Raw genomic sequence first — 24,125 nt, 5'->3', positions numbered from 1 at the left:
TGTTTTGAAATAGAGTTGTGTAGTATTTTAAGCTTATTATTATCAGCAACGGCAGGTAACTCTACAGATACCTTATCTGTATTTTACTGAGTATAGATCCTTAAATTGTGTACACCACACATGCTACTTTTAGCAATGTTCTGGGAATATCATGGCAAGGGACACCTGAAATGGGCTCCACACATTGTACTCATGTGGGGAATCAAACCCAAGTCTTTAGCATGACGAGCAAACACTGTAGGCTACTCAACTACCACTGATCGTTTGTCAACATTCAACTCTTTACTATACCTTTTTATACCTTTTCATTTAACACTGTAGAATACTTCTACATTCAACACTGTACTATACTTCTACATTTAACACACTATACAATACCTTTACATTTAGAGGCTGTTGGGTAGCCAAGTTGTTAAGCAGCTGTGCTTCCCACGGAAGACCTGGGTTCAGTTCCCCACATAGGTTTAATGTGGTATTGTTGGAATATTGCTAAAAGTGGAAAGCTTCCCACTGACTGTTACACCCATCAGTCTTGACAATGTTACTTCAAGGCTATCTAATGCTTCAACATTCTGTCTTTGATAGGCAAAGGAGCAAGTACTGCCTCAGAAACATCGTTTGTAAATGATAAAACAGTTGCACATCCATAACAGGTGTCTTGTATTTCAACATCAGTAAGACCATAAAACCCAGTTACTGATTATGTATTTTAGGACGATCAACCGAAGCAGAACATTTATCTTTGGTCTAGTTCAGTCCAGTTCATTGCAGTTTCTAGGTTTGTCAGTAGCATACCAATGCTTGTGAAGTTCACTGGCAACAACTTGGCCTGTGTCGCTCAACATTTCTCCACCCATACTCACACTTCTATACTGATAGGGAGTCATACTGTGGTACGTTAGCTATAGGAATAGAGGGGATCTAATGATCCTTATCATCTTTTGAGTAACCTACACCTGTAGTAGTGGTCAAACCAGCAAGCCATGCACTCACTCACTCACTCACTTCATGTTTTTCTTTGTATCTTGCAGGATTTTCCGAAGGCATCGGTGGATCTGAATGGGACCTTGGTGACAATATCAGTCTCCAGCATGAAATCAACCGGCTGCGTCAAGAGGCCACACGACTCCAGACTGAGGCTCAACACTGGAAATCAGTAGCAGGACAACTGGTTAGTTGTTTAGTCTGGTCCAGCTAGCCTGAATATCATGATCGATTTGTTATACCCATTGGTGTGATTTGCAGTGTAATGGCTGACTGCTTACATTATCATGTAACACTTTCACTATTTAATTGTCAATATATGTTTATATGGGAGCAGTTCAGCAAGGTTTAGCCTCTATCGCCAAGTCCTGAAACTGAAGAAAATCTGAAAAAACACTGCTTTATCAGAATCAGTAGTTGGAAATAATTAGTCGACTTATTTCATCTATCTCACTATCTTCCACAATAAGTATGCTTATATACGTAAGCACTTGTGGATACTTCAGGGTGTTGTTGGCCAACATTGCCTCTCTGTACATTGTACTGGAAAAATACTGAACACAGAAAAATTACTTGTCTTATGCACAGCATTTCACTGTCAGAACTGCTTTCTTTCCCCTTGCTAGCAATCACCAGTCTATGTGGTCCATATTGCCAATGTGACGTTAAATATTAACTCACTCACTCACTCTATGTGGTCCAGGTTCAGTTCCATTCCAGGCCCATCTGCATCATTTACTTTAACATAGAAAGTATGAGTTAGTGAGTAGAAATACACTAGAGATAAGCATCACACATTGTAACCATGTGGGGAATTGAACTCGGGTCTTCACTGTCATGAGTGGACGCTTCAACAAGTAGACTACCCCACCGCCCCATAGAATTTACCAACCGTGGATGGACATTGTTAGAACAGAGCTTCAATCTGGAAATTAATGTCAGGTGATTGTAACTTCCATAACAGTAAATAATTTTGTGATAATCATAATGCATAGTGTCATGGAACAGGATATCTTTATTCTGCATCATCTGAACTACACTTGTACTTGTTCGACTTCTGTCACATTGATGTGAAATTCACAAGATGTGCCAAATTCCATGAGGATGTTTTGTGGATCCATGTCCTCGCCCCGGCATATTGTCCACATTATTGATACAGCATCCTGTACGTTATTATCGTTGTTGGTGTAGCTGACTACATGTGTGACAGATGGTGGGTGTGGCAGTGTTCCCACAGTCATATGAACACATGTCTCTAAGAGTGGCAATTCAGTTAAACAGTATCATCACACACAGGCTCCACCAGCTTTACTCTTATACATATGGTGCCTTCAAGTCGTTTGACATATCATTGTGATGAGAGTATCTCCCTTGAAGTCTTCAGCCACAATAATGACTGCAAATACACGCTTATATTTTACTAACCACTGAATGTGGATTTACATCAGTTGTTTCTTTTTTCTGTTTTGTTAGAAAATTGATATTTTTTTTCATGTATGCATGAGGGCAATGTGTAATGGCTAATACATATATACTACTCAAAAGAAGTTGAGGAACAACTGATTCTTTCAACATGCTATAGCTAATCTTTCATATCATGACAGATGACTTTTAGTCAAAGGAAAGAACTGGATGTAATTTTGAGGGCAGTGGGCTAGCCTAGTGGTTAAAATGTTGACTTGTCTTGCAAAAGGCCTAGGTTCAATTCCCCCCATGGTTATAATGTGTGAATCCCATTTCTTGTGTCCCACAGTGATACTACTGGAATATTCCTGACCGTGGTGATAAACTAAACTCACTCACCCACTCTTTAGTTTTATTTGAGTAGTATAGATAGCAATATTAGTTCTTGAATGATCAGGTATGTATTAGGGTAGTTCTGTGTTTCTTTCATCAAGGACCAGACTTTGCATGTGTCATCTGCAAATTCACTTTGTGAAGGTCGTTCTCTCTATTCTGCTGGTATTCAATATATTCTATATTCCCTAGCAGGGGAGAAAATAATATCTACTTAACAGGACTATCTCGACCTGACCTTGCTGTACAAATGTAATTTATGCTCAACAAGGTTTTGAAATTTTTATTTTTATTTTTATTTTATTTTTTTTTTAGCAAATGCTCTTCAATAACATCAGAATTACTGCTTTGGAATTAATGAATTTCAGTGTAACATTGATGGTTTTTCAGTTTCAATTTGTTCGGGGGAAAACCCTGGTAACAGACTAGCTCAGTTGCTCCCAGTATAATGAGCAAAACTCCCATCTTTGTAACACAAATACGTGCATATCTCCTATGAAGAAACTTAACACTTATCACCTGTGTGGCTGGACATATGCTGTGTTTGCGGGTAAGGTAATTACCTGTGTTGTCCTGTAACTCTGGGTAGCTTAGAAACATGACTAGGACGATTCGTGATAACAGCATTGTTGGACACAAACGTTGGCAAGGTGTGTCTCCTACTTTCATTAAGTTTGTGTGTGTGGTGACAGGCCACAGTGTTTGCAATATGTAGGAAACCACGGAGATAAACCATGCCCCAGCCAATGTGTAGGGCCCCTTGATAGCACACCAACACTAAACAAACAATCGGCATCGACTCGCTGAGAATTAGCCGAACTACGTCGACACTATGACATGTTGCAACATGACCATCACACGTGTAATTCAACTCGATCGACAAATTAGCACCATGTTTGTTTAGTCTCTGTTGGCTTTCCTTGTGATGAAGTTGGTACAGTCAATTTGACAGTTTCGATCCTGAAATGATAGGTGATTCATATATTAAATGTAGAATTTTGCATTGTCATCATAATAGTTTTGGAGCAAATAACTTTTTATCAGATTTCAAATTGCTTGTGTCATTGTAGCCTTTGTCAAATAGATTAGCTTTTAAGGTCAATAAAATACCTTGCACGTTGTCTGTGACGTTTATTAAAACCATGTTTGCTTGTTAAATATTTAAATGTGTTGTGTAAGTTGTATGTTCGACAGATAGTTGAGGACTTGTTTGCATTTTGCCTTGAAGTGTAGTACTGTAGATTAGAACGGGTCAAAGTGGTGTTTCTTGTGATCAATGCTGGTTAGATACTAAGTGTAGTTGTGTGATTACCCAAATACGTGTAAATGATTAACATTGAGACTGGAGGATCTGTTTGTTTGACTTTCCTTATTGTCTTAATGAAATGCTTTTACAAAAGACTCATGCCATGACTTGTTCTGGAAGACTACTTACTGCATATGTTCAGAAATCATACAGGTAGATTTCTGTGTTTCCATGACAAAAAACTACTGTACTTGAAGTGTTTGTTTGTTGGCCTTCACATGAACAAGACAAAGCATGTCCATGTTATTCTCATACATGACTTTATTGCAAGTTACTATTAGATTCTTTTTACACTGAGCTGAAGCCTTTCCTTGAGCACTTTGTGAAATTATTTTATGAAATATAACAGTTTACTCTAATATGAACTAGTACAAGTGGTGCAGAATTTCTGCTGTTGGCATGGAAACGTCATACTTAAGCCTTTGAATGACATTTATAAGTGATACATTTAAGGGTTTGGATTTTATGGATGCCAGCTTCTTATGATTAACACAATGTTTTGAGGTTCATTCTTACTCCTTCATAATTAGTTTCTCGTGATAAAGGAATTTACATCCATAAAAGTTTCTCTCCCCTTTACATCATCTTTAGGTTATGAATAAAAGTCAATTTGCATTTATAAAGCGTAGTCATAATTTAATAAATTTTAATGATTTGGTCATTTTTGGTAACAATAGTATGGATAGTTTCCTGTCATATTTAGCATTTGTATTAAAACTTCTTTTGTCGGAATAATTATCATGTCTAAGGAGATTCTCGATAAGTCGTCACACGTTGGTGACATGGGATTCGCTGCTAGAGGTTGTTGCATAAGTATGTGTCCTATCTCACTGTGGTGTCTGGGTGCCACAACGCCCATGTCCTCCATATAACCCACTTTTTGCCTTATCTGCTGATAAAAGAACTTAATCCCTTCATGAATCTGTTTGGATGATAAGAGGCACCTGATCAAAACGTAGACACATTTATCTTGCCGGACGTCCATGTTGCTAAGATTGGAAAGAATTTTGTTCCAACTTTGAAGCAAGGTTATCAATCTTGAGTTGGCGTGGCGTTAGTGTTGGCCTCAATGTGGAAAGGACAGGTTTCGTACGACTCACAGAGTGACACCAAGGCGCTGGACGATTGCTCTCATAATCAGACTTTTATTTGACTTTGATTTTCGAACTATGTGGATCTTTTCTTAGCAGTGCCACCCATGAAATATTCTGCTTATATCAACAAATTGGGACAGCTTACAAACCTGTACGGAGACCATGACAAGGATTTCATGAGGTGCATTTTCTCATGGAGTGCTCCTTCACTCTACCTCCTTTCTAATTGGTTAATTTGAAACCTGGCAGCCATCTTGTCTATGTGTGTGATTGGCCAACTTTCCACTGCACTCAGAGACTTGGGTTGAGGCAGCAGGAATTGATTATTAGCTTTTGCTCATCGAGTGTCAAAGTTAATTGTTTAATACAGACCTGGATGTAATCCGATCTACTGAGTCTACTTTTGGTGATTGATTTGTTGTTTCGTTGGGACTTGCATCACACTGGTATTCCTGCTGTGAATATTCTCACCTGGACAACTTCAAGGGTGTATTATGAAACTTACTGCCATTTCTTCTTGGATGAATTAACTGGAAAAATATGAATTTTACACCATTTTCTTACTGTATTTATATAGATTTAAGTAGGATAATGTTTTGAGATTTTTTTGAAAATTTGATCTCATTGACCTCTCACATGTCATTGCAAGACTTTCATGCATAATGAAATGTAGTGTAGAACATAGGCAATTAATGGGTAATATTGATGTATTTTTATCTAATCAAGAAAACCCAGGAAAGTAGTATCTTAAAACAATTGAGTTTCATTGTGGTATTTTGTGTTGTGTTATTATCAAGCTGTGTCTACTTTCAGAGCCAAGGCGATACAAGCAATGAACAGTTTGAAGCCAGCAACGCTGAAATCATCCAGCTTCGCGACAGAACCAAGGTATGTGTATACACTTGTCCTTGTCTGATGATGACTGTAACAAGATGCTACTTTGTTGCCTTGTTGTAATGGAGGAACTGACCCAGTCCTTGGTGACCATAACCTTCAAAAGGACAGAACTGATGATATACATCATTTATCCAGATATCGCTACTCACACATGTAATGTAAATCCACTTGCGTTACTGTTTTATTTTATATAGTCCACTCTGCCTACAGGGATAGTTATTTTTACACCATATCGGGTACTCATTTCCTGCAAAACAGATTGAAATTAAGACTGTTTCAAGTGGTTTTATTTCAAAAGTGGTTTTTGTTTGATTGCAATATCAATCGAAAAGATATTTGAAAAATAATATTCTGAATTTTATTAGAGATTACTCAGACCATTTTGTAATTTACTTTCCTGTTTCTTGGCATTATGGCAGAGATAATCAAGAAATAAAACTGATAAGACCTAAACATAGTTTATCGACCAACTCTAGTCAGATATGGGCTAAGGGAGTAGCTTCTTTGTCTTCTGTATTTGATGACGCACACAGCACTTTGAAAGAAGAAGTCAAGTGGTGGGTGGTACTTTTCCTGTTAATCCTGTTTTACACGTGTATCACTTTTGCTCTAAATCTGTCTTTAACTTTAGCTTGCAAATGAATATTGTAAAACAGATCAATGTATTGATTATCAGCTCACTCAAACAGCAAACTGGTTTGCCATATTTGCCGAAATTAATGCCCCAGGCACTTGTAAAATGACAAGTTGGATGCTTCATAATACCATGTTAAGTAATACAAATTCTGTTCAAACACTGATGAAACTCGAACCTTTCAGATAATATATTTAGAATAAAAAGTTAAGTGCCACCTTGTATCTTTTGCCACTGTAGGTTGTCTGATAGGAAATCTTTCACAAAATAACAATTATCATAATTATGTTTAGTGCTTTTCAGTTTAAAAACAAAACTATTATTGAAATTATGTTTTACTTTAAACAGAATGTATGCGCTTTTGGAAAACAGGCATTGTGTTTTTCTCAAACAAGTTACTTTCTTTTGAAAAGTGAAAATCAGAAATGACTGTTATATGGTAACATCATTGTCATTTTTGACAGATGAAACCTCAGTTTAATAGTGTTTAATGGGAATCGTTATTTAACTTTAAAAAGCAGTATCATCATATGTTGAACAATATTTCCTTTAATTTGAAATACAAGTGATTATGATCTCCCTAAATCAATTACTAGATGAACCTTCTCAAAATAAGGATTGGTCTTCCCAATTATGTTAGCCTAACATTTCCATATCATCACATCTTAGTTTCGAAATAGGCTGGCGCTTGGGTATAGATAGCAGGCAATTATGCTGCTTCTGCATCAGTGTACACACCTAACCCTTTCTTTTATTACAGGGCCTACCTGTTAACACTGAGTATTTTATGCAGTGAAAACCTGATATGTTACCTTCAGATTGTAAAATTATTTATTTCATGTCATTTTGTTTAGCAACAATCGATCAATATACCTCAGTCATTTCATGAAATTTCACTTAATGACTCATGCTACAAAAGTGGATCACAATTTCAACATCACTTATTGTCACTAACAGTTAAAACTATTATGGCAGAGACTGTTGCACTTCAACGTGGCTTTGAAGCATTTACACCTGCTTGTTTGACACTTGTTGTGTCCACAGCAGCCACAGCTCTCATACCCCTGTCCACCAGATATAGACGAAATGAAATGACTGAAGTATATTGATTGTTGTTACACAAAATGATGCAAAATGCAGACCCTCTTAGTCATTTCACAAAATGACTGTAACATATATACTTTTACAAGGTAAGGTTGGCTTAATACCTTGAGAAGACAATGAACACAGCATGTCCCATAGAACAGTAACACTAATTTTATGACAGACTTTTCAGTCAAGACTTTTCAATCTATGCTTCAGTTCATTTGATTCTCCAATATTGCAGGAATTGGAACGTCAGCTGGTACAGGCTAGGGATCATCAGCAACATGAAATTGTCTCCCTTCAGGATGTACACACAGACAAGATGGCCGCCATAAAGAAAAAACACAAGCAGGAGATAGCTGACCTAAGGAAACAGATTGCAGCACTTGAGCAACAGCTAAGTGACAGTGAGTGATAACAATATATTAGCTCTTTAAGAATGCATTTTCACATTACATTGAAATTACATTGGCACAACTTTTCACCAAGTAACAGAGGTACTGAGAAATCTCAGTGTACTATAATAATGTTCATTATTTTTTATTTACAAAAGTCTGTACAGAATAAATCTACCTTATTAAAAACTTATTTCATATATATTTTTTAATCAGTTAGTTTACTCCAAATGGCATGAAGTTGTGAGGCTTCACCATGCAAAATAAACTCTTATGCCTAAGTGTAACCTTGACTATTGGCATCAAATATGTCTCAGGTCGGGACAATGACAGTGTGAGACATGGATCCTCCAACCTGCCAGAGGCTGACAGACCTGGACTGACTTCTGAATCTGATGTTGATGACCTGAGACGTGAGCTGCAGCAGCTGCACACACAGCTGTCCAAGGTCAACACAGAGAAGAACAAGGTGAGGGGTTTGTAGGGTGCCATGCAGTATGAGGGTGCGATATGATATGTCTTGCATCAGCTGTCTCTGGTCAATACAGAGAACAAGAAGATTAGGGTGTTTTGGGGATATCATTGTATAGGTGGAATGGAATATGATAGGTATTGACATAGGGATTACAATGGTGGTTGGTGATATACTGCCATGTCTGATTACCTGCAGTAATCGAAAGTGTCCTTAATTTTGTAATGATTTGTAAGAGAATATAGTAGTTGCTCCTAATATTTCTTTTTCTGTTGGTCATGTGAATTACCCATGTTACAACCATCACCTGGCTAATCATGGTTTATTATCATTACTTTTACTATGATTCACAAACCTGTTTAGAGATGTGCTGAGACTGATCTGTTAATAATGCAGATCGAGACAGCAAAGCGCCACCTTGAGGGAGTGTTGGAGGAACTCCAGACCGAGGTGGGCAAGCTGCAGGATGAAAGAGATGTCTATGTGGAGAAGATCAAACTCTTGGACTCGACTGTTGCAGACCAGCGGGCTCAACTGGAGACACTGAAGAAAGCTGCTGGAGATGATGTCATACAGTTGAAGGAGGCTCTTGAACGTGAGTTAGCTATGTAATTTGTCAGAATAGTGCTTCAGAAATGACAGTTTTGGTGTTCCTATTCCAGATTTAGTTTTGTCAAAGAAACATGCATTTTCATAGAGAATCTGCAAGATTACCTTGAAATGTGTCGTGGTGTGTTGAAGATAATCCAAAGTGAAACCAGATCAGCTTTGACTAAAGCATTTCGACAAGCATTGATAGGAATGCATTGTCATTCATCATGTTTGTTTGTTTCAGAAGCCCTCTCAGAAAAAGGTTCCTTGGAAAAAGAGCTGGGACAGGTTGGCCAATCTTTGTTTGACACGAAACAGAGACTCTTGGAGCAGCTGGATGCAAACCATGTACTGTCAGCAGGCACTTATCTCCCCTTGGATAGTTGTCTCCCCTTGACTAACTTTGCATGCACTATGCCAACTGCGTTTTACTTCTGCATGGAATATTTGTATATTTCAGCTTTGTTCACTCATTGTACTTCTGTCATAAAAACATGTTTGATACTGAAAGGTGTGTGTCCAAAAATGCATTTTTAAGACTCCACCCATCAAAATCATTTCTTAACGGTGTCTTGTCTGATTTGGTGCTGTTCCCAGTTTCTTTTGTGTAGTATTGCTAAGACTTGTATGAAATATATGTAAGGCAGTCCCTGACTGAAACTAGTGTTTATGACAAAACTTACTGCAGTATTTCTGTTGTTAGCCTGAACTAACTGTTGACCAGAAGATGAAGCATGGTTTGCATCTGGATCTGCCTAACAAGAGTCCTGAGGCAGACGCTGAATGTAGTGATAGCTAGTTTGTGTGTTCTGATGTAGAAGATAAAGTCATTGTTGCATGTACATTCTGCCTCACACATGACCTGATACTGCTGTTGCGGCATGTCTGTCACCACTGTTGATCAGTGAGTTGTCTCCCCTCTTTTGCATGCCATGCATTGACTATGGCAGAAATACTGAAATAAAATTGGCATAGAAAAATTAATGGAACAAGTGACACCTCATATTGTTTGTGTTGACTTTTGGAAATCCTTTTATATTTCAAAATAAGTCTTTGGTTTTGTATCAGAAACCTAAATGTAAATTGTAGAATGAGCTATTAATGAAACTAACTAAATTGTCTAATTATGACGCTTGAAGCAATGTTTTGTTTGAATTCAACAAATGAATGCCCCCAATTCCAGGCTGATGCTTTAGAGATATTAAGTGACTTGCAGCATGTACGCCACCAGATGGACAATGACAGTGTGGACAGACGCAACCGTCTGATGAATGAGAAGCAGAAACTAGCCAATCAGATCTATGTCTTGGGGCAGAAGGTTAGCTACATGCAACAATAGACGCCGTAACGAAATTATCTCACATAACTCTGTTTGAACAGTAGCACAAATGGCTGCTGAGTCAGTGATGATTTCTCTTAGAATCAGCTGGTTTGGGAAGACTAGTGGTTAGTGCATCTGCCATTCCTCAACATGGCATGATTCCTGGATGCACTTTACAATACTGGTACTGTTGTCTCTTACATATGCAGAAATGTAATGACAGTTGTGACTATAAAACAATATATTGTTACAGTTAGACAAGTACTCTACAACAAATGTAAGTTTATGATGTTGCCCTCCACTACTGTACATCTAATGTCTGTTGATGTTTGCACAGCAAGGGCAGGTGAAGTCTACTCTGGTGGAAGCCAAGTCTCTCAGTACCCACCTAACCACTGAGGCAGCTGCCATTGTGGAGTCTCTGGGCAGTCATAGCCATCAGCAGCTCACCGCAGGTAATTTATTCAGGGACAGAAAATTTCATCTGTGTTGTAATCTCTTTTAATAGTTGGCCTGAATGTTTGTTAAAGCTATATCTTTCTCAATGAAAAGCCTGACTTGAAATAATGATAAAAGATTTGCCTTATCAGATTGTTATTGTATGACGTTAAGTGTTCACATAAATGCAGTTTTGAAGGTAATGTCTTTGTTTTCTGGACACAAACCATCAAAGTTCAGTGTTGATTGTCTTATGTCCACACCTCTCTACACAAGTCAGTGGTGTTTTTCAAGAAAAGTCAGTTGACAGTGTTAATGCATCATCTTGTTCCTTTCACATTAATACATTTATATGGTAGTGATGATCATTTTTACCTTTTTAGAGCTGCTTGGATCACTTGAGAAAGAAAATCTGTACTTGAAAGAACAGAATCTCAAGTTCCAAGAGCAGATAACTCTGTTAGAGCGAGCAGCAAGCACACAAGCCCAGGAAAGGATCCAGTGTGAGGAAACCATCTCTAGACTGAAGGGGCAGTTGAAAGAGGGTACGTAGAATGAGTCATCTCCTTTGTTTGAACCTGCACATAGTCTTGATTCCATTGATGATTGTAACTCATTGTTTACAGGTCAGTGAATGAGTTTAGTATCATTTTGGGATGTTCCATTCACAGATGTGATATCTTGCGCTTTTCTTCCAGATGTGGATGAATCCAGTTCTATATCAACACTCAATGACAGTCTTTCCACTGGCAGTGTCAGGTGAGACTAATTAAGAACACTGTTGCTTCTCCTGGATTCTTTCATCACTATATCAACCTGGCATAGCATTTAATTTGGGTTTTATATCTCCTAAAGAGTAATGTGTAAATAAGTTCAGTAACGTATTTCAATTTTAGTAATAGTGGCTGCATAAACCATTCTTTGAGTTGTATCAGTCCAATAAATAGTAATTTTCACTAGATTTTTATTTCTTTAGCTTCTTATTCATACCTGTGTTCACATCACACTCCCACTTTTTAGCAACATTTATACTGTTCTAAACAAAGTATAGGAACACCCACAATTGGGGCCATTAACTAGAGTAAAATGAAACGTTGTCTGTTCTCTAACTTATTTTGAGTATTCTAGCATCAGTAACATTTTTTACAAATATTCCTTCTTTTGTGACTTCCTGGCTCTGATTTTTCTTGAAGTAACTGCATGCATAGCTTGAATCTCTAAGACTTTCAAATGAGTGTAAATCTTGTTCATGTTAGTTATTAGCTTGAAGGAATCATGGGATAGCATTTTTTGGTTTGCTTATGTAAATTTGCATGAAGCCCTTTCCTGACTTGATCTACAGTATAATCAAGGGATGATGTGGCTTCATATACCCACTGCATATGGTGATGGTGTTCAATGTCATTACACAGGACAGTTGATGGCAGCGACATATCTGAACTCTCACGCAGGAATCGTGAACTTGACCTCAAGGTGGAACAGCTTCAGATAGAGGTTGACAAATACAAAACAGACATTGACCAGTTTGAATTTGTGAAGTCTGATTGGCAGCTGGAGAAAGAATCTCTGGAAGAAGTCTTACTACAGCTGCGCAAGCAGCTTCAGGAGCGGGAGATGGAGCTCAACATCGCACTTGCCCAGAAGGTGAGACTTGTCAGTGGTATGATTGAGTTAGCCTTGAGATTGAGTTGGCCTTGAATCCACTTCTAACAGTATTTCAGTTGTATCACAGCTTCACGTGAGATACGGTGGTGGTTAAAGCATTCACTCACCGTGGTTAAGAGACGGGTTTGATTCCCCGCATGGGTATAATGTGTGATGCTCAATTCTGGTGTCAATTCTGGTCACCATGTTATTGCTGGAATATTGCTAAAAGGAGAGTAAAACAAAACTCACTCACTCACTCTTATGATATAAAAGCCAGATATGGTACAGGTGCTTACACTGCTTAGGAAAACTAGGAGCATGAGTATGATGGTGGAAACCAAGAAATGTTACTGGTGGACCTGATTCCATCCCGTAATCATTGGTTTCTGGCATAACCTAGAAATGGGGCAAACCAGAGGTGGGTGTGTTCATCAGAATTAATACTCAGATCGTGTTTGTTACTGATGTCCTTCAGATGTCCTTGCGATTCGGTCATGTGGGTTTTAAATGTAGTGCACCCTCCCGCCCCTCAATTTTGTACTGTCCAACATTATTTATGGTTGTCATAAAGACACCATCACTTTCATGCCGAGTTTATCATTTTGAATATATTTGCGCTTCCTAGCAATTGTTTATTCATTGAAACAATTTTCATGCTAGGGTCTAGCTGAGGTGAAACGGCAGGAGAAAAAGTCCAAGGCGACAGAAAGAACTCCGGTAATTATCACAGATCCCACCTTTGTATTCTTCCAAATGCTCTGGAAACTTAATATCAATAAGAAGAGAAGAGTCAGTTAATCTTTTGAAATTCAACTTATTTTACTTTTCCAAGATGATTTAACTGTTAAAAATTTGGCAGGTTTTGTGATAGTTTGCAGAGAAGAATATAATTGAGAATTGAATTCCATCACATATATTTCAGAGGGAGGAGTGATGCTACATTACCCATGAAACCCCATTGTATCTCATTGCTGTGCTTGAACCCCCAGGCAGGAGAAGTAGTTGAGGAAACAATCGTGGCAGAACACCAGGATCTGCTGCAGACAGGGGAGACGACTCTTGAGGCTGACATTGAAACATTTGCTGTCCAGGCTCAAAGACTGAGTGATGCCAACTTACAGCTTGAGGAGGAGAGAGATCAGCTTGAGGCTGACAAGGTGAGATCCTCTCCATATCCTTGAAATGTTTAACTTTGATTTATATCCATTGTCCTTAAAAATAGCATTACCAGTGAACCCAATCGGTGAAATTACTAATTCTTCTTGTGGTGAGATAGAACATGTATTTCTGAAACCTGGTCAGCCACTGACAGGTTTTATATTTTTTGATTGCCTTTGACTGTTTTAGGTGGTGCAAATGCTGCTTTTGTTGTTTACGATCTTCTTCTTGATTTTCAGGCTGCACTTGAAGAAAAGGTCAAACTTTTAGAAAACAATGTGTCCACTTTAGAGAAGTCAGTACAAAGTGAAAAACAAGGTATGACTATTCTGTCAAGTATTTACAATGTTACCTTTGTTTTATTAGTAAATTTCTGAACTCTGTGGTCTGTGGTATTGCTAGATTAGGCTGTGATTTTGATTAAAGAAACAAATTCAGACATTAAGTAGGCAATTATCATTTTGAAAAGTGTATATTAATTGTATATCAGTTATTACAGGTTGTAACAGCACTATGACCTTGTTTTGTAGCATCTCCCGTGCAGCAGCAGCTGGAACAAAGACTCAAACAGCATGAGAAAGAGATGAAAGCAATGGAACAGGAGAAGCTGGACTTAGAGTCCAGCCTAGAGGAGCTGGACCTGCAGCATCAGCAAGCCATGGACAAACTCATCAGTATTCGGGACAACCTCTCCCAGCAGGTGGACACACTAAACACTAGTCTTTCACAGAAGGATACAGAAATTGCACAGCTCAGTGATGAACTGGAACAGTCCCGGGCGCAAATTGAAAAAGTTGCTTCATCATCACAGGACCAAACTGATGCCGCTGAAGGTTTGGATGAGGGCCTGGTTAAGGAGCTCCAGTCTAAGCTGGAGAAGATGCAGTCTGAAAAAGAGAAGGAGATTCAAGATTTGAAGGAGAAGTGTCAGAATGCTGCTGTTGCAGTTAATGATCTGCATATGGACAAGCGTGAGCTCCAGGAGGAGCTGGGAAAAATGAAACAGGAGATTACAGGGAAGGTGTCCAAGTTGAAAGAGATGAGGGAGGACCACACTCGGGTGGTGGAGGAGAATAAGGATCTGAGAGAGAGGTTGCAGGAAGCAGAGGATGAGATTGAGGACTGGCAGGAGAGGAATGAACAAACTCAGGTACTCCAGAAGCAGGCTGGGAATAAAGAGATTGAGGAACTGAGAAATGAAAACTCTGAACTGAAATCAAAACTTGAGGAGTATTTTACAGCCTGTGAGAATGAAAAGACTAGAATTTCTCGGCTTTTGGCTGAGAATCAGAGATTGTCTGCTCAAACTGAACAGTTTGAAGTTAAAAAAAAAGAAAGTATGCATCAGGCATCACAAGCTCTGCATGACAGAATATCAGTGTTGGAGACACAGTTTGATGCTGTGACTTTAGACAAGGTAAATCTTGAGAAGGAGATAAGTCAGTTGGAGGATAAACTCCATTCTCAGACAAAACATTATGAGCATTATATCCAGGAACTGCAGAACAGCCAAGACAAAGATGCCTCAGCCTTACAGCAAGACCATCAGGCCATGATGCAGACTTGTCATGAGAAGGAGCTTGCAATTGGTGAACTGCAGTCTCAGATTAACTCCTTACAATCGGAACTGGAAATGACTAAAGAAACAATGCAAACATCTGTTGATAGTCATGAGCAGCTGACTTCTATTTTGAAGGAGAAAGATGATGAAATTTCTTCACTGAAGTCAGCAAATATTGAGTTAAATACTGAGTATGAAGAGTTGTGTGCCCATATGAAGGAACAGGAAGTCCTCATGGAGAGTATGAAAGGTATGGAGAAACTCCTCGCTGCTTCGAAGGAGGAGATTCAGAGATTACGAACAGAAATTGAGGTGAATAAGATGAACATGGAACAGCAGAAGCCTGATGACATGGATCAGTCAAAGACATTGGAGGTTATCACTGAGCTTGAGAAAGAGCTTGCTTTGTGCAAAGACAAAATATCTCAGTTAGAGGAAACTGTCTATGCTCAGGAGTCCTTGATTAATGATCACAAGGCAGGAATTACTCAGTTAAATGAAAAACACGAATTGCATATTAGGGAAATTGAAGAAGAAAGAACAAAGCTCGCAAGACAGGATGATTTAATTTTGATTCTACAAGAGAAATCTGCAGAAAAGGAGGATGAAATTGCAGATTTGAAAAACAAGTTGACAAGAGCCTCATCCTTAGTGGAAGCTAACAAGTTGCAGTTGCTCAGTGAAGAAGATAGTTCTCAATGTCACCCTGTCCTACCTGCTCTTGAATACCCAGAGAAGGCAGCCATAGAATACACCCCACCATCAAGGAAGATGGATAAACAAGAAAGTCTGGATAAGGATGATTTTGATCGTGACACGTCTGACAAGATTGAGACAATTTCAAAGGATATTGGTGAACTTCAGCTCCGCCTGCAAGAGAAGGATCTTGTGATTCAAGAACTTCAGAGCAATAATGCCTCATTACTGACGATGCTGGAGGCCAAGTCCCTGACATCGCATGGGGATAAAACTCTCGTCAGTGTGCATAAGCTGGAAAATGAGGTCAAGGCTCTTAAGATGGAGCGAGAACAGATCATGGCAGTGATGACCGAGAAATCCCGCGAGTCAAGTTCACTGAAAGCTGAGGTGCATCGTTTGATGAGTGTTGTGTCTGCAGAAAAGAGTGCCCTGGACAAGCTGCAGGAGGACAACAACCAGCTACAGAACAGGGAGAATCCTGTTGATGACATGCAGAGGGAGGCATTGCAGAACTTGTCTCGTCTTGTTCGTGATCGGGAATTGGAGATTGAGGCACTGAAACAGAAAAATGACACACTCCTGGCTGTGCTGCAAGACTCTTCTCAGGAAACACAAGGGTCTCAGATCAATTCTCTCCTCCAAGACAAAGATAACCTAAGCAAGCAGGTGATGACATTTCAGGCTGAGCGAGAACAGATGATCACCTACCTCAACCAAAAACACCAGGAGAGTGTGACATATCATAATGAAATTCAGAGACTCACTGCATTGGTGTCCACTCAGACTGAACAGTTTGAAACTCTAAATCGCAACTACACTAATCTAGTTCCTCAGTTTGAAGATAAAACACAGACTCTTCTTAAAACACAAAATGAACTTTTAAATTATAAACAGAAATATAATGAATTAGAAATTAAATATGGGGAGTTGTTAGGAAGGTCCAACATGAGTGAAACTATTGACATGGCAACTTACAATACTAAGGAGGTTGAGCTCCAGAAAACTCAGGACAGATTATCAGAACTACAACAGGAAGTTAATGATCGGGATCAGAAGATTCAGAGCCTGTCTTCAAAGATTCATGAACTGGAAAGTATAGTGTCAAGTAAAGAAGCTGAGAGGATTAGTTTTAAAAAGCAGGCTGATAATTTGACATTTCAGCTTCAGGGCTTGCAAACAGAGCTTCACGACTTTCGAACTGAAAGGGTATCCACACAACAGAAATCCTCTGAAATAGATTCAGAACTGCAGGTTTTGAAAGATACCAATAATCAATTGACATTGTCTCTCAGAGAGAAGGAGTTTGAGTTAACAAGCTTGCGAGAGAAGACGGCGACATTGACAACACTACTACAGCAGCAGCAGGGTGAGAAAGGGCAGGTTGACCACCTTGTCCAGGAGAACGCCTCACTACATCAACAGACTGTTCAGTACCAGCAGGAAAGGGACCAGGCCATCATGGCCCTCCAGCAAAAACACTCTGATGTGGAGGAGCTCAATAAAGAGGTGAGACCTTAGCACAGAAGTGATTGAGTTGGGTTCAACCAGTGTATGAAATAAGGCCTGTCCTACTGCCCAAGACGGACATCATTTCTGATTGATGGTCTAAATTTACATCTAGCCAACCCGATGGTCTGGTAAAAATTGTAGATGTTTCATATATCTGTGTAAATTCACCATATCTTGGACTGGTTAAATCCTGTTTGGGCTGGTACCATTTTGAAGTTACCAGCCCTGATGTCTGGCTGGATTTTTGGCCTATTTCATACACTGGTTAAACACTTCTATTAACAGCATTTACGTCACACACTCAGTAATGTGTGATTACCGTACAGAGGGATTAAAGGCGACCTGGAAATGAGATGGGCTGAATATTGTACATATTTTTTTGTGCATTTCTTCATCACATAGCTGATTGGATGTTTTTGCTTCCTTATGTTTCAGAAATAAATTGGGAGATACATGAGATCAAATTAGCACATTGCTTGCAAACCATTAAAAAACACTGCTTTGTTGCTATTCATGACTTTACTAGTGTTTTCCTTGCACATAAAGAGAGATCTAATTGGCTGCATATCTGTACATTCAGATCGCCCGTCTGAAGGAGAGGGAAATGAAACTGAGTCGGGAACTGGAGCGACTGAGACAGCATCTGCTTCAGGTATACATCAGAGGCACACTACGGGATTTATACCTGTGAAGATCCGAGTTCATCTTCTGCAACCCATGCTTGTCATAACAGGCAACTAATGGGATCACGTGGTCAGGCGCTGTGACTTAGTTGACGCATGTCATCGTATCCCAGTTGTGTAGATCGATGCACTTGATGTTCATCACTGGATTTCGGGTCCAGACTTGAATATTTACAGATCACCTCCACGTAGCTAGAATATTGCTGACTGTGGCATAAAACAAAACTTACTAGGGATTTGTAGGAACTTCCAAGACACAATTTCACTCCACATGGGTAAAATGTCTGAGGTCCATTGTACAGATCACACTCTCTTTTTATAAATTGTTGCACTAAATATACTTCACAAACACAAGAAGACCTTGGATTCTTTCATATTACTATAGTTAATATCTCATGGATCAGCTGATGACCTATTTACATCACTTTACATACACATAGACCTATGTATAAGAAAGAATCAGGTGAACCTCAACTGTGTACATATACATTTGGTTGTGTCAGTGGGGTCAGAGACATATATAATCTGATATGGTATATATTACAGATTGAGGAAGGCTACACTGGGGAAGCTCTGGAGGCCGAGGAGAGAGAGAAGGAGTTGAGGAATAGGCTTGCTGTGGCTGAGGAGAAGATCCTGTCATCCAGCTCAGCAGTACAGAGTGCCAGGTGAGACACACCTACACATACACATGTACTTGTTCATGGCTGGAATCACTCGTGGCTTTGTAGTCAGGGGCTACCTGTGCTGGTTGTGCAATAACCAATGAAATAACTTGTTTAGACAAGGAAGTTGATTACTTGTTATTGCAACATCTAGTGCTTCTTGTGTCATCTATTGGTTCGTCTGGTTCAGACTTGATTATTACAGGCCAACATCATAAAGCTGTTATCCAACCGAGTGCAGCGTCAACAACAAAAGCTTTGATTTGAGATTTTACAAGCAATTTTGAATGATGGAGTGATAATTACTTTCCTTATGAACTATATGAATCTACCATCCTTTCCTTCTTTAGCCAAGCAGCTAATGAGCAGGTGGAGACATTGAAGCATCAGCTGCAAGGAGTGACCAGTCAGCGTGATGCTGCCTATATGCAAATGACTGCCATGCAGGAACAGTGCCAACAGTACGCTGCCTCCCTTGCCAACCTACAGATGGTGCTTGAACAGTTCCAGCAGGGTAGGTACCTCCCCCATCACAGGGTGGGTGGGTAACTCCCCCCATCACAGTGTGGGTACCTCTCCCATTACAGTGTGGGTACCTCCCCCATCACAGTGTCGGTACCTGTCCAATCACAGGGTAGGTAACTCTCCCATCACAGGGTGGGTAACTCCCCCATCACAGTGTTGGTACCTCTCCCATCACAGGGTAGATAACCGTCCTATCACAGGGTAGGTAACTGTCCTATCACAGGGTAGGTACCTCTCCCATCACAGGGTAGATAACCGTCCTATCACAGGGTAGGTAACTGTCCTATCACAGGGTAGGTAACTCTTCCATCACAGGGTAGATAACTGTCCTATCACAGGGTAGGTAACTCTTCCATCACAGGGTAGGTACCAATCCTATCACATGGTGGGAAACTCCACCCATGACGGGTAGGTACTTTCCATCACAGGGTAGGTAATTCCCCCATAGTAGGGTAGGTAGTTCTCTCGCCGCAGGGTGTTTTCTAGGCAGCATGTTGGTAACTGAAAGGGCAGTATTGATGGTCATAATGCAGATCACTACAGTAGTGGTTGATAATGTTTTGTATCATGTGGCACTTGTATATGACATCTAAATATTCTGGTTGCAGACAAAGATGCTCAGATTGCTGCTGACACAGAGAGGTACCAAGATGAGATAAAGATCCTGAAAGACAAGATGAACACCCTGCAGAGAACACTTGACACTACAACGGTATGTGGTACTCAGTCTTTTTGTCTTTTTCGTATAATATATTACTCAAGCTATCTCACACCGGTTCAGTTATTATTATTGGAGACCCAGATCACAGTGGCTGTCAACCAGATTGCTGATCCTTTACACCATAATGACATTAGAATCTATGTCGAAATGTTGCCTTCACAGAATAAACAAAGTACATCCATAAAGATTGTAATATTTATTTCATCAACTCAAATTCTAAAATGCCCATCAAAGAAGTTAAGTGGTATAATATCAATGAAAATACTCCAATCTGCCTCTTTACTAATAGTCAAACTTAGGAAATTTGTCTTGCGAAACAAGGTCCTCTCTTCTCATGTATTATTTGCCTTACAACTATTACAGAGTGAGCTTGAGGAGGCCTCAGATGGACTGGAGGCAGCAGCTCGTCTGAGTGAACAGCTTGACAAAAAGGAGGAGGCTGTTGCTGCGTTGAAGGAGGAGGGTAGGTGCTGGATGTTCTCTCCAGTTTCTGGTGGCTCTAACCTCTCCTTATCTCTAACACCAACTGTGCTCTTTCACTAACCATGTCTGTCAGAACTGCTGTTCAACACTGGAATTGAAAACACAAGAAATCTTTTAGAAATATCTGAAACCATTCAGGCTAACATGATTTGAAAAACCCTCCTTTTAGGTGTTACTATTATTTAAAGTGAAGGAAAATAGAATAAATGTAATTTACTGACAAGAAAACCCTAGGCATGATCCACAAGGGGATCAAAAGAGGTGATCTTAATGCCTATACTTTAACTTCACTATTGAAGACTAAATAGTTTGACTTTGTCACTTTGTTTCAATCAATGAGATTTGTGTAACATTTCACAATCAGTTGTGTCAGCAACAGTATAGTGGTGTGAGTCCGTTGTTACTGAATGAGCACTGTCTATAAAAACACCAAAAGTTGAGTGTTATGTGTTATATTGATTGGATACTGCATGGAAATATTGTGTATGTGACCCTGCATGAGCTGAGCACTGGGTGCAATAACGTCAACTAGCATGGGGACTACACATCTGAAAGTTCAAGGTACTGGCTTAGATCATGACACTAACACTGACTCTAAAGCTGAACTGGGTGTTTAACCATTGGATTCAAGGAGCTGATGTTTCTTGTTGATAAAATCGAAGCTTCCAGCATCTCGTCTTTTTTGGATTTTTGTCCCTCAGGAGTCTATTTAATCTCAGCTGGTAATTCCGAGTCTCTCGTTTCTCGAGCGCCTGGCTGAGGTGGGATAGATATCCTGGCTTCACAACATTTAATTGCTTTACTCACCTATTTCATTCCTCTCTCATTGTTTTCTTACGCTCATTTTTTCAACCTTTTTTGAGTTGCTAACTGCCCTGTTTGGTGCTTCCTGTGTGACAGAGCTATTTTAGATTTGCTTCTCACAAAGTTGTTTGGCTTTAACTTTTGAAATTGCACACAGCAGTGTTTTCTTTTTTCAATTTTTAAATCAAGATTTGCTTGCTTTGAGTGTGCACAGAAAATTTTGCAATTTCTGGGTTTGGGGTGACTCCATCAAATTTTCTGGTATTTCATGGAGAAGATTACAGATTTTTGCCTTTATAAGCCTGGTTTCTTAATATCAGCTGGTAATCCTGAGAGATTGACGCCTCAGGATGCTGACTGATATATGGCAAACGGGTACTTGTATTCCTCGTCACAACGGGCAGATAGCGCCTCTACGTATCATCTCTCATTGAATGTCTATCATTGTTCCTCCATTGTTCAGTTGTTAATCAAGAGTAGTGTCTTTGCAGCATTTATGTTATATTAGGCAAACATCACATTTGATCTTGTAGGTTTATATTGGAGATCTATTTGAAATATGATTTTCATATATAATCAAAATTATTGAAATTTCCAAATCTAAATCTGTAGGAACTTTGGCCCAGTAGACAAAATTTGTGCATGTTTTATGCTCGAATGAAAGGGCTTGCATGTGTTGATGTTTGTCTAATCTCAGCTGGTAATTCTGAGTAAAAAGAAGGCCTCAAGTTACTAGCCGAGATTACATAAATATCTTACCAATCGGCATGGACTAACCTATCCTAACAACTGACCAATCAGCATGGCCGAGACAAAATGTTGCAGTCCTGTGGAGGGAACCATCTGGCAGAGACGCATGTTGTCATTGGTGTAAAATAGCACAGCTGATTGACCAGGGTTTTGGAACAGCATGTATTTCTTCGTCTGCATTGTACTTGTATTTGTATAAAGTAGAAATTTGGGAGCTTGACCTTTGTCCATGCTCTTAACTGAATGTCATTGCAAGACTGCATGAGAAATGGAGTGAGTAAGGACATGAGAGATTTCTTCGATGGTTGTCCACGACATGCATGAACGTTATGTTGTAAGTATGTTTTCAAATGTGTGATGCTTGGTGGCTGGTTACACTAACACGGTTAGCCTAACAGGTTACTGTAGTGCCCAACTAACAGATATCTACCTGCTGTAAACACTGTAACAAAGTATCTGTGTGTGTATACTTTTAGACAGCTATTGTATAACTGATGTTTTGAGTGAACCAAGCACAATAACACATATATCATCATGTTTAGGCATGTTGATACTGTTTATAATGGTACTTGTAGTAATAAATCACCAGTGGATTATTTCAGTAATTTGGATGGAGATGACCATAATTTAATTAGAAAATATATTGCTTAGGTGTAAATATAGATTTGGTTGTAAAATGTGAAGATAGACAAATGCGTTAATACTGTGAATGTTCATGATGTAAAATCTTCATGTGCTTGTTAGAACCATCCCTGAAGTCCTGACTCTCTGTATACATCATAGTCAGTGCAGTAGAGGAACATTTGATTGTTCCAGACTAACATTAGCACCTCTCCAGTGTAGCCACTGGTCACAGACACAGCTTATGACGGCAATTCAAGATTACTGCCGCCGCTGCCACAGTGTGTTGTCTGGCCTGATCACCGCATGAGCTAAGTTGGATGTACAAACCATGAGTATTACATCAGGTACTGAAGGGATGAGTGTCAGTACCTTTTGTGATATTCGTAGTTTGTATGTCAACAGCAGCAGCAGCAGCACCGTGTTCACATTGTGTAGATGTAGTTGTTCTACTCAGCATGGAGACTTACCACCCTTGGCGATCAGAGGATCCTGGTTGTTCAGTGCCTGCCTGCATTCTCCCTACACTAGCCCACCAGACGATCCTTGGTTGGCTAATTTTTTGCCTTCTGTCTTTCATTGCTTGTTTTCTGTTTGTTATGTAAATCATTTATATGTTTCAATTCTGTTGTTTTTGCTGATGTCCTTATGTAAAGCACATTACTGAGTAATTTTGCTGCTGAATGATAATGCGTAAGTTTACACAGAGATGATTCATTGAGTTGTTATTGTAGTAAGGTGCTGACACGGGACTTCTTGTTTACAGTCCTGCTACGAGAGAAGTCTCTGAAGGCAGCAGAGGAGGAGATCAGGAAGCTGACAACAAGCACTGAGGCTAAGGTTGACAAGTGAGTGGTCAGAATTTGTCACTCTCTTAGATGAAAATCGTCACACTGAAGACCTGGGTTCAACTCCCCACATGGGTACATTGTGTGAAGCCCAATTCTGGTGTCCCCCGCTGTGATATTGCTGGAATATTGCTGAAAGCAGTGTAAAACCAAACTCACTCACTAGTCCTTTTCTCATGTTAACAGGTAAAGCAATACTACTGTCAGGAGCGTTAAAAATAATAAACAGCATTTTGCCTAATTTTCATTTTTTTAATATAAATGCCACACATTGATGAAACAATTGATGAAAACCTATGTTCACTGCCTTAAATGAACGATTAACCATTATTGTTTTTAGTGTGAAAATAGTCCACAACTTATATCAAACTTTCACACCATGTTGTAAGTACTATATCTTTGAAAGCAGGATAAACACAATAAACTCAGCCATCCA

General features: G+C 39.4%; 1 protein-coding gene across 5 annotated transcripts in view; it reads left to right on the top strand.

Moving 5' to 3' along the window:
* LOC137293574 (thyroid receptor-interacting protein 11-like) overlaps nt 1-24,125 on the top strand; it is a 71,575-nt gene that overhangs the window by 43,799 nt on the left and 3,651 nt on the right. For 2 of the 5 annotated variants that reach the window (XM_067824209.1, XM_067824210.1), the window contains 20 exons: nt 1,032-1,171; nt 5,995-6,069; nt 8,040-8,205; nt 8,511-8,662; nt 9,062-9,260; nt 9,501-9,544; nt 10,915-11,032; nt 11,399-11,560; nt 11,714-11,774; nt 12,428-12,659; nt 13,323-13,379; nt 13,652-13,819; nt 14,060-14,138; nt 14,351-17,586; nt 18,170-18,241; nt 18,819-18,940; nt 19,288-19,451; nt 20,071-20,174; nt 20,547-20,646; nt 23,608-23,689. In XM_067824209.1, the coding sequence (XP_067680310.1) occupies nt 1,032-1,171; nt 5,995-6,069; nt 8,040-8,205; nt 8,511-8,662; nt 9,062-9,260; nt 9,501-9,544; nt 10,915-11,032; nt 11,399-11,560; nt 11,714-11,774; nt 12,428-12,659; nt 13,323-13,379; nt 13,652-13,819; nt 14,060-14,138; nt 14,351-17,586; nt 18,170-18,241; nt 18,819-18,940; nt 19,288-19,451; nt 20,071-20,174; nt 20,547-20,646; nt 23,608-23,689 (5,533 nt within the window). Of the gene's footprint in view, nt 1-1,031; nt 1,172-5,994; nt 6,070-8,039; nt 8,206-8,510; nt 8,663-9,061; nt 9,261-9,500; nt 9,605-10,439; nt 10,575-10,914; nt 11,033-11,398; nt 11,561-11,713; nt 11,775-12,427; nt 12,660-13,322; nt 13,380-13,651; nt 13,820-14,059; nt 14,139-14,350; nt 17,587-18,169; nt 18,242-18,818; nt 18,941-19,287; nt 19,452-20,070; nt 20,175-20,546; nt 20,647-23,607; nt 23,690-24,125 lie in introns of all 5 variants that reach the window. The other 3 variants (XM_067824207.1, XM_067824206.1, XM_067824208.1) reach the window with 3 other exon arrangements.

This window comes from Haliotis asinina, chromosome 8 (assembly GCF_037392515.1).
Source record: "Haliotis asinina isolate JCU_RB_2024 chromosome 8, JCU_Hal_asi_v2, whole genome shotgun sequence".
Taxonomy (NCBI): domain Eukaryota; kingdom Metazoa; phylum Mollusca; class Gastropoda; order Lepetellida; family Haliotidae; genus Haliotis; species Haliotis asinina.
Note: the sequence above shows the minus strand (reverse complement) of the source record. Positions and strands in the feature narration are given on the sequence as shown.